The sequence below is a fragment of the Callithrix jacchus genome, chromosome 14 (genome assembly GCF_049354715.1).
Source record: "Callithrix jacchus isolate 240 chromosome 14, calJac240_pri, whole genome shotgun sequence".
Classification (NCBI taxonomy): domain Eukaryota; kingdom Metazoa; phylum Chordata; class Mammalia; order Primates; family Cebidae; genus Callithrix; species Callithrix jacchus.
The window spans coordinates 94,393,426-94,406,632 of NC_133515.1; the positions used below are offsets into that span (position 1 = coordinate 94,393,426).

At 35.0% G+C, this 13,207-nt stretch overlaps 1 protein-coding gene across 8 annotated transcripts in view; it reads left to right on the forward strand.

The window, feature by feature from the left end:
* Positions 1-13,207, forward strand: part of LDAH (lipid droplet associated hydrolase) — a 154,846-nt gene that overhangs the window by 6,712 nt on the left and 134,927 nt on the right. For all 8 annotated transcript variants that reach the window (XM_035273111.2, XM_035273110.3, XM_035273107.3 and 5 more), the window contains exon 2: positions 11,850-12,005. In XM_035273111.2, coding sequence (XP_035129002.1) covers positions 11,852-12,005 — 154 coding nt within the window. In that variant the 5' untranslated portion in view covers positions 11,850-11,851. The remainder of the gene's footprint in view (positions 1-11,849; positions 12,006-13,207) is intronic.

The window sequence follows — 13,207 nt, forward strand, 5'->3', positions numbered from 1 at the left end:
AAAGTTAATACATGAAAAAAATATGTTAATTTAGAGGAGGAAAAGATGGTTTCTATATTTCAATGGTATTAACACAGTAGATTTTCTTCTAAAAGAAAATAAAGCTGGATCCTTATATACTGGATAAAAGGTTTAGAAGTAGAAATTAATAAAAATTAAAATAAACATCTGGGAAGCAACATAGAAGACCAGAAAAAAGTTAGTATCTGCATTATACAAAGTTTTCTTACAAACTGATAAGAAAAAGCTAAATAACTCACTTGGAACTTGGGCAAATGATATGAAGAGAAAATTCACAGAAAAGATAGTTTAAAAAACTAACAAATGTGAAAAAATGCTTAAACACACTTGTAGTCAGTGAAATGCAAATTGAAGAGTAAGGTGTTTTATATCCAAAGACTATAAGACTTAGAAACAGTGATATTACTTAGTGATGATAGGGTTGTAGAGGGAAAGATAGCTTTTTATGTTGCTAAAAGAATTATATTCTTTTGTTGAGAATAATCTGGCAAGATCTATTAAATTTCAACCGGTAATTTTACACTTGGCAAACTGGCCTATAATAATGAGCGCACTGGTAGATATGAATATATGTAAGAACATGGGTATTTAAGCGTACTTATTGCTCATTGTTCTGAAAAAACTGGGAGCTAATTGAATGCTTGGCAACAGGGAGATGGTCATATAAATTATGGTATATCCACACTATGGAACTATTAGAAAATGAATTATATAAACTCTTTGACTTGGCAGGATATATACATTATTAAGTATGAAAGCACAGTGCATAGAAGTGTCAAACACTGGTAACTCATGAAAAAATGCATAAATGCTTAATATATATTTGTGTGTAATTATAGAAGAATATGGAAGACTATACTAAGTTAATAACATGGGTTTGGGAGTGATATGAATGGAGGTAAGGAGTAGAGGTAGAGTGGAGGCATAATGCAAAAGATTAAACAATAATTATTTATAAGAAATCACAGCATGCATTATCATATATCCATATAAGTGAAATTATATGTATGCATATAAGTAAAATTTTAAAAATAATGAACATGATCTCTGGAATCTTTCAGACATTTCTGTGTTCAAATTCTGATTCTCACTCTGCCCATTTACAACTTTCTAGCTGTGTGACTTAGGCAAATTGTTCAATGTCTTTCAATCAGTTTTCTCTTCACATATTTTCTTGGGGTAGGAGGATGAAATAATAGTACCCATCTCACAGGGTTGTCATCAGGATTGAATTTAGATAGTATCTGTGAAGTGCTTAGCAGAGTGCCTGACTTACAGAAAGCACTATCAGATGTTCTTACTGTTCCCTTGGTTCTTAAGCTCTTGGACATTTATTAATATCTATTTCTGAAACTTTATCAGCATCCCACAACTTTCATGAAACACTGCTCACTGGCTTACATTACTTCACATGTCTTAGTTAATGCCTATTTCTAATTGTTCCGTTTTATTCTTAGGCTAATATCTTTTTTTCCTTACCTATGGCTATTGCTCCCAAAACATAGCAGGAGTTGTCAAAGAAGGTTTTTCTTTCTTTTTTGGGGGGTGAGGGGAAGACAAAGTCTTGCTCTGTTGCCCAAGCTGGAGTGCAGTGGCATGGTCTCGGCTCACTGTAACCTCCACCTCCTGGGTTCAAGCAGTTCTCCTGCCTCAACCTCCCAAGTAGCTGAGATTACAGGCATCTGCCACCACACCCAGCTAATTTTTTGTATTTTTGGTAGAAACGCAGTTTCACCATATTGGCCAGGCTAGTCTCGAACTCCTGACCTCATGATCCGCCTGCCTCGACCTCCCAAAGTGCTGGGATTACAGGCATGACCCACTGCGTCCAGCCCAAAGAAATTTTGAATTGGGGTGACTGGGAAAATAGTAGTTTTGTATATGACAGCAGAGAAGTCATGAAAGAGGGTTTATAGGGTTGATTTATAAAATGGTTATTTTGATATTTGCTGTGCAAAGGTTGTATGCATCAGTGAAACAGCCAGATGAAAATGCTCAGTAGTTGGAAAAGCAGAATAGGAGCTTGAGAAATAGAGATAAGGATTCTTCCATGTGGCTAATTCTCAAAGTGGATGTAATCTCCAAGGGAGAGCATATAGAAAAGGTAACCCAGGGTATCTGCACCTTTGGGAACAGGGAATAGGGGAGGAAAAGGTTCTCAATGAGGACTGGAAGGTGGCATTGAAGCCAGGATAGAGGAGTTGTTTAAGAAGCAGCCAGAGAAACTGTGTCTACTTTGTTCTCTCTGAAGCCTTAGTTCTGTGGTTCACATTGTCTTCTGGCCTTGTGCTTTATTTTCTTGAAACTTAAACTATATTTGTAACTAACCCCAGCTTCCTTTCCTCCCACTAGCTTCCCCTCCTTTTATATTTCCCCCTACATGTATGTGAGTAGCACTTCATTCCCTTCGTCTTTGGCATCAAAATCTGTCATCTCTGTTCCTTTCCCTTCCCTCATTCTCCATATCATTACTGAGACTTTAGACTCTCATTCACTCCTTTTTCATTCCCACTCTTGCCTATATTTGATTGATTATTATCAAAACAATCTAAGCAAGATGATTTTGATAGCTTCCAGACTCTAGTGTAGTCTTGTGGTTTTTTCTGTCTTCCATAATCTTAAAAGAACTAGTTTAATCCAATCCCTCTTCCTTTTAAAAGCCACCAGATTCCCTTTCCTCTAACATTTTCTCAAACTATTTTGAGAAAGGAGATGAGATATTAATGAGAGAGATTAGTAGGATCACCTTTGATGAAATATGGTCAAATCAGTTTTTAAAAGATTGCATTTTTGGCATGAGGGACAACTTTCATGGAAGACAATTTTTCCACAAATGGTAAGGAGTAGGGATGATGGTTTTGGGATGAAACTGTTCTACCTCAGATCATCAGGCATTAGATTCTCATAAGGAGCACACAACCTTTTGTGCTCAGTTCACAGTAGGGTTTGCGTTCCTATGAGAATTTAATGTCTTCACTGATCTAACAGGAGGCAGAGCTCAGGCAGCAATGCTTGCTTGCCACTTAACCTCCTGCCATGTGACCCATTCCTAACCAGTTCCGGTTCTTGGCCTGGGGTTGTGGACCCTTGTTGTGTGCTGTGTCCCCCTCTTCAGCATTCTCAATTCTTATCAGTGTACTTTTAAAAAGTTCTGCAGAACTAAACCTTACGTGCCTTTGTGTTTAACTTAACTTTGCAGATTGTGTTTTCCAAAGATGGCCACAATAGTAACTCCCATACCACATATTCTTTTTACAATAAGACTTTGATACTTCTACTGACTCTCTCAGTAGAAATGTCAAAGTCATAATGTAAAAAGAACATGCTGCCTTTGAATATTGATGGGCTTGTGTCTAACATGGAAGTTATGCTATGTGACTTTTGAGGGCAGGTCATAAAAGGTGATACAGCTTCAATCTGGTACTCTTGAGACATTTGCTCTTGGAACCCAGCCACCATTTTCTGAAGAAGCCTAAAGTAGACCGTACTGGCAGGCTAAATGGAGAAGGCACATGCAGGTGTTCCAGGCCAACATCAGTCGAAACAACATCAGTTACCAGGCATATGAATAAAGATACTTCCAGATGACTTCTGCCTCAGTGATGAAATCACACCCAGCTGTTGAGTTTTCTTAGCTAAGGTCCCAGACTTTGTTGTGCCCTTTCTGAATTCCTGACCCACAGAATCCATAAGCATAGTAAATGGTTGTCTTAAGCCACTAAGTTTTGGAGTAATATTTCAGGTAGCGAGAGTAACTGGAACACCCAAAATTTCCTGAGAACATTTTGTTTTCTTAAGTATAGTAACTAATAGCTTGTGATACATGTTCCTTGGAAAACCATTTTGTGGATTACTGGTTTTTTAATTTTTCAGCTTGCCATTCAAGGCCTTCATAGTGAACAGTAGGACAGCTCCAATACTGGCCTAGACATATCCAGTAAATCAGTCTCCTCCCTGAATGGTATTTTCTTTATAGTTTCTGTATATTCTTTTACTCTTCTAGAAAGCCTTTATGTTTACTGGCTATCTGATATTCTCTTTTGTGAAGTGCCTGTTCAAATACTTTGCCCTTTTTTCTATTGAGTTGTCTCTTACTGATTTGTACTTCTTTGTGAATTCTGGATATGTACATGTTGTGAGAAAAATCTATATTTTATATCCTATGTGTATATATGTATATATTTCCCAACAGCAGGCTTGTATTCTGAACACTATACTTGTGTGTGTGTATAGTGTTCTCCCACTCTGTGACTTGCCTTCTGACTCTCTTAATAGTGTCTTTTGCTAAATACAAGTGCTTAATTCTAATGGAGAATGCAATTTAGAAGTCTTTTCCTTTATGGCTAATGCATACTATTAACCTTGTTTAAGAAACCTTTGGCCACCCTAAGCTCATAAAGGTATGTTCTAATGTTATCTTTTGTTTATTGTTCACCTTTCACATTTAGATCTATAATATACCTAGTGCTATATTTTGTCTATGGTGTGAGATAGGAGTCAAGATTCATTTATTTTCCACATGGATATCCAGTTGAACCAGCATCATTTATTTTAAAGACCTTCTTTCCCTTATTCCTCTGCAAGAATACCATTGTCAAAATCATGAACATATATCTTTGGATTTGTTTCTGGATTCCCTGTTCTTGTGTACCGTTTTGTCTGTTTTGTCTTTGTATTTAGTAATGGTATATTTTTATTTTTTATACTGGATACAGGGTAAGTCCTCCAACTTTGTGGTTGTTCTTCAAATTTGTCTTGGGTATTCTTGACTTTTTACACTTCCATATACATATTAGAATTAGCTTTCTAATTTTCATTTAAAAAAAAAGGAAAGGGAAGAAACCTGATTTGTATTGGAATTTTACAAATCTAAGAATTAATTTGGAGTTTACACTAATGAGTCTTTGAGTTCACAAATATGATTTTCTCCTCATTATTTAATTTCTGTCAGTAATATCTAGCAAACTATATAGCTTTCTGTGTAGAAGTCTTGCACAGCGTTTGTTAGATTTATTCCTAAGTATTTGATTTTTTGTTGCTGTTATAAGTGGTGTCTTTAAAAAAAAATTTTATTTTCAAATTGTTTGTTGCTGGTATATAGAAATATATTTGATTTTCATATATTGGCCTTTTATCTAATGACAATGTTACATTCACTTATTACTTCAAATAGTGCATATATAAGGGGTTTTTTTTTTGCATTTTCTATATATCATCATGTTTGTGAATAATAACACATTCTTCCTATCCAATCTAAATACATTTATATCTTTTTTTGGTATCTTATTGCATTGGCTAAGACCTCAAGTATAAAAGAGTTGATAGCAGACCTCTATATCTTCATCCCAAACTCAGAGAGGTTTTCAATATTTTACCCTTAGTAAAACATTTACTAAAGGTTTTCAATACTTGTATTATATGAAAAATATGTATTTTATATTTATATTTTATAAAAGAAGGTTTCTTTATTTTTCACTTTTTAAGAATTTTTTTTGTGACTGTATTGGATTTTTTTTTATTGTACTTTAGGTTCTGGGTTACATGTGCAGATCATGCAGGATTGTTGCATAGGTACACACATGGCAATGTGGTTTGCTGCCTCCATCCCCCCACCCCCATCACCTACATCTGGCATTTCTCCCCATGTTATTCCTCCCCAACTTCCCCACCCACCCCTGTTGTCCCTCCCTTGCCTCTCCCCACCGGACCGCAGTGTGTGATGTTCTCCTTCCTGTATTGGATTTTATGAAATATTTTCTGTATCAGTTGAGATGATTATATAAGTTTTCTTTACCCTGTTAATGTGGTAACTTCAACTGATTAAATTCGGAATATTTAAACAACTTTTCATTTCGTTTCATTTTCTTTTCATTTCTGTGTTTTCAAACACAATTTGGTTGTCATCTATTACCCTTTAATATAGCCCTAGATTTGGTTTTTACATCTATCTCAACCTTAATTCTAATGTACATTTTAAACTAAAAATTATGAAGGCTTGCTGATTTCGTAAAATGAGTTGGGAAGTGGTCCCTGTTTTTCTGTTCTATGGACAACTCTATGTAAAATTGGTATTATTTCTTCCTTAAGTATTAATTTCATGTGGACCAAGAATTAAGAATTCAGTGTCTTAAGATTTAAGTCTATTAAGGGTCTTCTAGTCTTTTTGTATCTGTTGGGTTTGGGTTTTTTGGTTTTTTTTTAATTTAACCATGTCAAGTTTATTGGCATACATTTCTTCATAATATTTTTTTTTTTTTTGATGTCTGTAGAATCTGGAGTGATGTCCTTTTTTCCCTTCTGATAGTGATTGATTATGCCATCTCTCTTCTTGAAGACTCATGGGTTTACTTATTTATAGGTCTTTTCAAAGTACAAATATTTGGGTTTGCTAATGCTCTCTAATGTAAACGTTTTTTCTATTTCATTAATATCTATCTTCATTATTGTCTTTTTTCTATTTTATTTTTTCTAATTCCTTAAGCCAAACGGTTAAGTCCTTTATTTGCATCCTTGTCTTTTGAATATATGCATTTCAAAACTTTGAATTTTCCTGCATTCATATCTTTATCTGCATTTCATACATTTTATGTCATTTTTAATTCTCTATTGCTTCTCTGCTTTCTGCTTATTTCTATATTAATTATTTTCTATATTTCATTTGTTACACAGTCTTGCAAATTCTTTCAGTGGTTACTGATATTTTTAAACAAATTTTTTAAAAGTTTTTCTGGCTTTTCTAATTGTTCTGAATGGAAGATTATTTGGAAGCAATTTAATATGTCATTGCTAAAGCAGATTCAAACTTAATTCTAATGTACATTTTAAATTAAAAACTCTTATTTAAAATAACTTTCAGACTCACCTGTGTGATATGCCAAACATTTAATATATACAGATTAGCAGCATGTTTATATTGGCTGCTAGGCCAATTTTAAAAAATGACTAAAGTAAAACTTCTGATACCACTTATATTTTCTATTTCTTCCCTGGGCCTTTAAAAGTTAAACCTGCACTTGACCAGTCACCAAATATTTTCCTAGTAGGTTTAATACTAGTGCCTAGGAATAGCATTAATGAAGATTCAGACATATGCAAAGTGTATGCTCTGCTTTGTGTCATTGGGCGCAATAATAGAGTCCACACAATTGTCCACGTTTGATATTACTACATATAAAGTTTCTGGCATTTGAGGAAGTTTTGCTGTGTGTCATTGTGGGACAAATAACATAGTCTACATAAGTTGTCCACATTTGATAATATTAGGTCTAAATTTTGGCATTTGAGAAAGTTTTAGAAGCTTCCTGTCCATCTTACATTTGTAATAAATAATATAAGTTATTATTAGATATTGTTGGTACTTTAACTTTGAAAGAAAACCATCTTATTACCTCTTTTTCAAGTTTTATCAAAGAACTGTCTGGATATTGAATTGAAAACTATTTGGACATTGCTACCGTTCTTATATGAATAAAGCAGTATACTTACCAAGTAGCCAAAATAAAATGCAGACATTATTTGGAGGCTGAAGCCGATTAAGATGTATTATTTATAACTTTACTTTCAAATATTTATTAGTACGGTCTTACTGTTCTCAATATCTAACTTTATAATAAATATTATAAATATTTATATACATAGAATCACTTAATATCTATTAAGTATATATTTAAACATATAAATAAATCAACCCATGACTTTATATGTTTATAAAATCTAAAATAAATATTATAAATTCGAACCTCTGAAATTTATACTAGTCAAATTATCTAGGTTTGTGTGAGATTTAATTGGAAAAAAAAAATCTCTTACTAAATAAAATTAGAAGCCTGTTAAGCAAGTTAAAACATGTATTTGGGAAAATAGGCTTGCCTAAGTTGCACAAATTGTATCCACACTTGGATTTTATCCAGCACAAGTCTTGCTGCTTTCCAAAATTTATTTTATTAAAGATCGCTTATAGGCTGAGGCTGAAGGCGTGTCATTATCCTTTAACAATATATAATTACCACATACTGTCCTTTGGTAATCTGACACTTATTGCAGAACTGAACTACCTTGGATTCTTAGGTAAGGAAGAGTTTGAATTCTTGTGCCTCAGATTTTCCTTTTCTGCTTTTACTTGGATGTGTGAGATTCATAAATATGAGAGTGAAACAAAATAAAAGATGCTTTATAAATACATATGTTAATTACATATTTCTTAGTTGTATTTTATTTGAGGTGTTAGAGTTCTACTTTTTTTTTTCCAATTTTTATAGACTGAGCTTGATTTTCATATCCACTTGAATTCTCATTGATTTTGTGGCTAATCAAACTCCCAAGATGTCATTTACTTGAAGTTAAGTATTGATATTTATGATTTGAATATCTTTAACAACTTTATAGTTAATAACTTTAAATTCTCTTGTGGTGAAAGTATTCAGTTTGGCCAGTGTCTTCGCAGTCAATGCTCTACTTTAATACTGTTTTTATAGCTAAATCTAATATTGTTTCTAACACATTATAAAGATTGGAACTTATATGAGTAAGTTTGTATTTATATAGTAAATAAATACAAAAAATGTAGTTTGTGATGGTTTTGGAGATTGGGCTGCAGTGACATTTATTAGTGAAGTAAAAAATCAATCCATAAGAAAAGATGAAGTGATACTTTATTTAGTCTATAAATTTTTAATGGACAGGGGTCTCCACTTTCTAGGTGAGGATTTTTCATTTTTCTAAGTATTCTTAAGAAAATCAGTTTTAGACTTTTGGCTAAACATAGAGGTTAGAATAAATATGTTTATTTGCTCTTCCTAAAGTCACTAAATTGACAGAATAAACAATAAAGAAATAAAGAAAGAGAATGGAAGAGGCAATATAACATCAGGCTAGAGAAGTGAAATTTTAGAAATGTTAGAAGAGAAATGCATAAATTATAACCAACTTAGCAGAACAGTTTGATGGAACATAATATTTGATCATTATATTGAGTTATAATTTATTTAATTAGTCCCTAATATTGAGTCATATATATAATTTTTTAGTATATGATAATGGTTTATCATAATTAACCATTCATCCGTTAATGACCATTTAGGTTTTTCAGCTTGTCACTGTTAGAATTAGCATTCCATGCATCAGTCTTAAAAGAAAATACTTTAGGGTTTTTAGAATTGAATGGCTGAATCAAAGTTTATCCCTTTTATGAGTATTGATCCATGCTGCCAGATTGCTTCGCAAAGCCATTTTCATTATTACCATCAATGTGTGGAATTTTCCATTTCACTATATCCTAGCCAGCATTGCGTTTACCTTATGATCTTCAATCTGGGGAGGGACACAAAGACCTTGCATCAATTGCTTGACTGTGGTGCTGTGGCAAAGTGTGGCATGACATGACATGACAGATTTTACCAGGTGAAGCTTAGCTGTGTGCCTTTACCACTGCCACCTTATAATAAAGACAGATGCTATGAGTTTAGAGTAAGGGGTGATTTCCTTTATTTACCTGGGATGCTCAAGGAAGGCTTCATGTAAGAAGTAGAATTTGAGCTGTGTATAATGTGGGAAAATTTATAAAGAAAAATTTGCAGACACATGAGAGATTTATAAGTCTGGATCAAACCAGGAGACAGAGCCACATAGTAACTAAAATTGTTAGTTTAACCTAAAGAATTATTAGGGTTTGATAGGAGAAAAACCATGAAGTCACTCTATAAAGACAACTCTAAAAGGTACCCTAGGGCTGAAGAAAAGTACCCAATGAAGAACAGAATTGAAATGAGGGTTCAGACCTCATTGAAAGTATGGTTATGGCCCATTGGATGGGAGAGAAATTTGCTGGGTTGCCTGTGTCAAAGCTGGGGCTCAATCACAATGTCAGCAGGTAAGCCAAGACGGTAGGAGGGCATGCCGAGGGAATCGGGGCAGTGCTGCAGGGCTGAGGCATGGAGAACAAGTGTCTGTTAGGAGGGCCACAGTAACAGCCCTTGGGGTGCAAGTGAGTAGAGGGAGTTGGAGCACCACTTTAGGTACTACTGGAGTTGCAAGTCGGAGAGGCCTCCCTATGTAGCAGTCTAGAGCACTGTTGTGTACAGCTTGGGGCAAGGCAATATACCAAGCTGCTGTGTGGAACAAAGGTCAGGGGGTTAGCTGGCTAAGCCAGTGCATGTGGCTAAGGAGAAGGGGTAGGGAGTAGCCACATGGTCTGGGGCTCCTGGCTATAGTGCTGCTGCTACCTGAGTAGAGGGCTGGAGAAAAAGCACACAGCAGCTAGCTAGATGCTGGAGAATGCTTTCCCCTGTAGGCATCTAGTATTAGTGTTGTTTTACAGCCTTGGCATTATTGACCCTCAGGGCTGGATAATTATTTGTTGTGGGAAGCTGTCCTGTGTATGGGAGGACATTTAGCAGCATCCTTGGCTTCTATTCACTGTATCCCAGTAGTTCCCCAAGTTGCGACGATGGAAAATAGCTCCAGATATTGCCACATGTTCTCTAAGGGCAAATTGTCTCTAGTTGCGAACCACTGCAATAGAGGAATCTTACAGCAGTGTAACAGTGGAGGGGGTAAAATATAAGCTCTCCAGAAGCCTGCTGAGAAAACTCCTTCCTTCTGCAGAGCCTCTCCAGTACACTCTATTGACAGAGCTTAGCATCATGTCAGCTAGCAAAGGAAAAATATTTTAAAGGCCCAGATCCACTTTTCCAGATAAGACAATGAAGGATGAATTTGGAGTGGAAAGGCAACAAACTGATAACTGCACAAAAAAGTGCAGTTATAGAATTAAATATGATTGGAGATTAAATATGAGCAAAGTTACAGAAGTAGAAAAGCATAGGGACACTAGGGAAATTCAAGGACAAGAAGACTAAAGTACAAGGTTGGTCACTTTGGGAGGCCAAGGCGAGTGGATCACAAGGTCAGGAGTTCAAAACCAGCCTGGCCAAGATGGTGAAACCCCATCTCTACTAATTTATTTCATAATTTAATGTAGTGCTTTATTATATAAAATATGCTTATTGGGGCCGAGCTTGGTGGCTCATGCCTATAATCCCAGCACTTTGGGAGGCCAAGGCAGGTAGATCACCTGAGGTCAGGAGTTCAAGACCAGCCTGGCCAACATGGCGAAACCCTGTCTCTACTAAAAATACAAAAATTAGCCTGAGTGTGGTGGTGCATGTCTATAGTCCCAGCTACTTGGGAGGCCAAGGCAGGAGAATTGCTTAAACCCAGGAGGTGGTTTGCAGTGAGCTGAGATCATGCCATTGAACTCCAGCCTGGGCAACAGTGAGATTCCATCTCAAAAAAAAAAAAAAAAAAATATATATATATATATGTATATATATATTTAGAGAGAGAGAGAGAGAGAGAGAGTGAGAGAGTGAGTGAGAGAATTTGGGACAAGAGTAAGAGGAGGAAATAAGAGACCATAAGGAGTTCATTGTCCTTATTCTTCTATGGAGAGAATGCAAGGGCAAGCCAGAACCTCTTCACTTTCTACCAGGTGAAAGTAGAGGGACTTGTCTCGTGGTAATGCACAGAGCTAAAAGAGAATTCCAGCAGAGGGAAAGTGGAAGTTATGGTTTTGATTCAAACCCTTCTATAGTCTTTTATTTTGCCAAGCATATGTCTCCTCCTTTCTAAGTACTCTTGTGGTTTGTTAAAATTTGTCTTGCAATCTTAGAATCCAACATCACTGAACAGTCATAGTTTCCCAGATGTCTTTGTGGCATTTCCTTCTAGGTATACTGAAATTTGCCCTTTTTTTTATTCTTGAATTTTGTCCTTGGCTCAAGGTTTCACATTTTACTGACTCTTCATACTACTTTTCTCCTTTTATTTAGAAATGGATTCCGAACTCAAGGAAGAAATTCCTGTGCATGAGGAATTCGTTTTGTGTAGTGGAGCCGAAACCCAGGTTCTAAAGTGTGGGCCCTGGACTGACTTCTTTTATGATCAAAGTGTCAAAAGACCTAAGCTGCTTATTTTCATTATTCCTGGTGAGTATAAAAGTCTGGATGAGGAGACTTTAGGTAGATACTTATAACTGTATCTGACTTTTAAAGTATAATTATAGAGAATTTGGCAAATATAGAAAACCTTCTACGAGGAATTAAAATCACTTGACCCATTGTTAACAACCACCTTTAATATTCTGATGGCTGAACTTTCTGTTTTTCTTCTGCATATTTATATTATGTTGTCTATTATATGCATGTGTGTATGTCACAGTTGGAAGTGTATACCATATATGCAGTTTTGTAATGTGCTTTTTCAAACATTTCTTAATATTTAAAACTTCATTAATATTTTTGTCAGTTTTCTAAATGTTTTCTGCCTCATTTCAAGATGATTATGTATTTATTATACAACATTTATTCTGAGATTTGGCATCTGAATCACTGGTCACTTTTGCTAGATCACTGCCAGTGGAATGTTAGGGACAGATGCTTGAGTAATTACAGGTATTTGAAATGCATTTTAAATTGTGAGTTTGAATATACATGTTTATAATACATTGAAAATTCTTATTCTGTGAACTGCTAATTTGAAGTCCTCACCCATTTTTCAGTTGTATGTTCAATGTTTTCCTTACTGATTTTCAGTTGATTCTTACACAACTGTAAAATTGTGTGGTATTTGTCATATGTGGCAAGAATCTTTCTGGTTTGTCTTTTGACATCAATACAATGTTTATTTGATTGTATAGAACGTGACATTGTTATGTGGCCAAAATGCTAAGTCTCTTCCTTTAAGACTTCAGAGTTTTATGAGTTTCTTAGAGAGGACTTTCCTACTCCAAGATTATAAAACAATTCTTCCATGTCTTCTAGTGGGTTTACAGTTTCATTTGTAATCTTTAAGTTGATGCATCTAGATTTTAAGGGCAAGGACTAAGGAAGGGATCTAGTTTTCTTCTTTCTCCTTTGATGGCTTATTACTTGGTCCACAACCATTTATTGTATAATCTGCCTCTTCCCTACTGGTTTGCAATGCTAACTTTTTCTTAAAGTAGCTTATCCTGTGGCTGGGAGTCTCTTTCTGTGATTTTTGCCTCTTCATGTGTTCTTCATGTTTTTTAATAGCTGTAGTTTCATGATGCTTTTACATATTTTTTGGAACTTGTTCATTTTTATTCTTTTCCAAAATATTCCTTGGCCTCTTTTCTTTTGGCTGCAGAATATATTTCTCGGCTTCATTA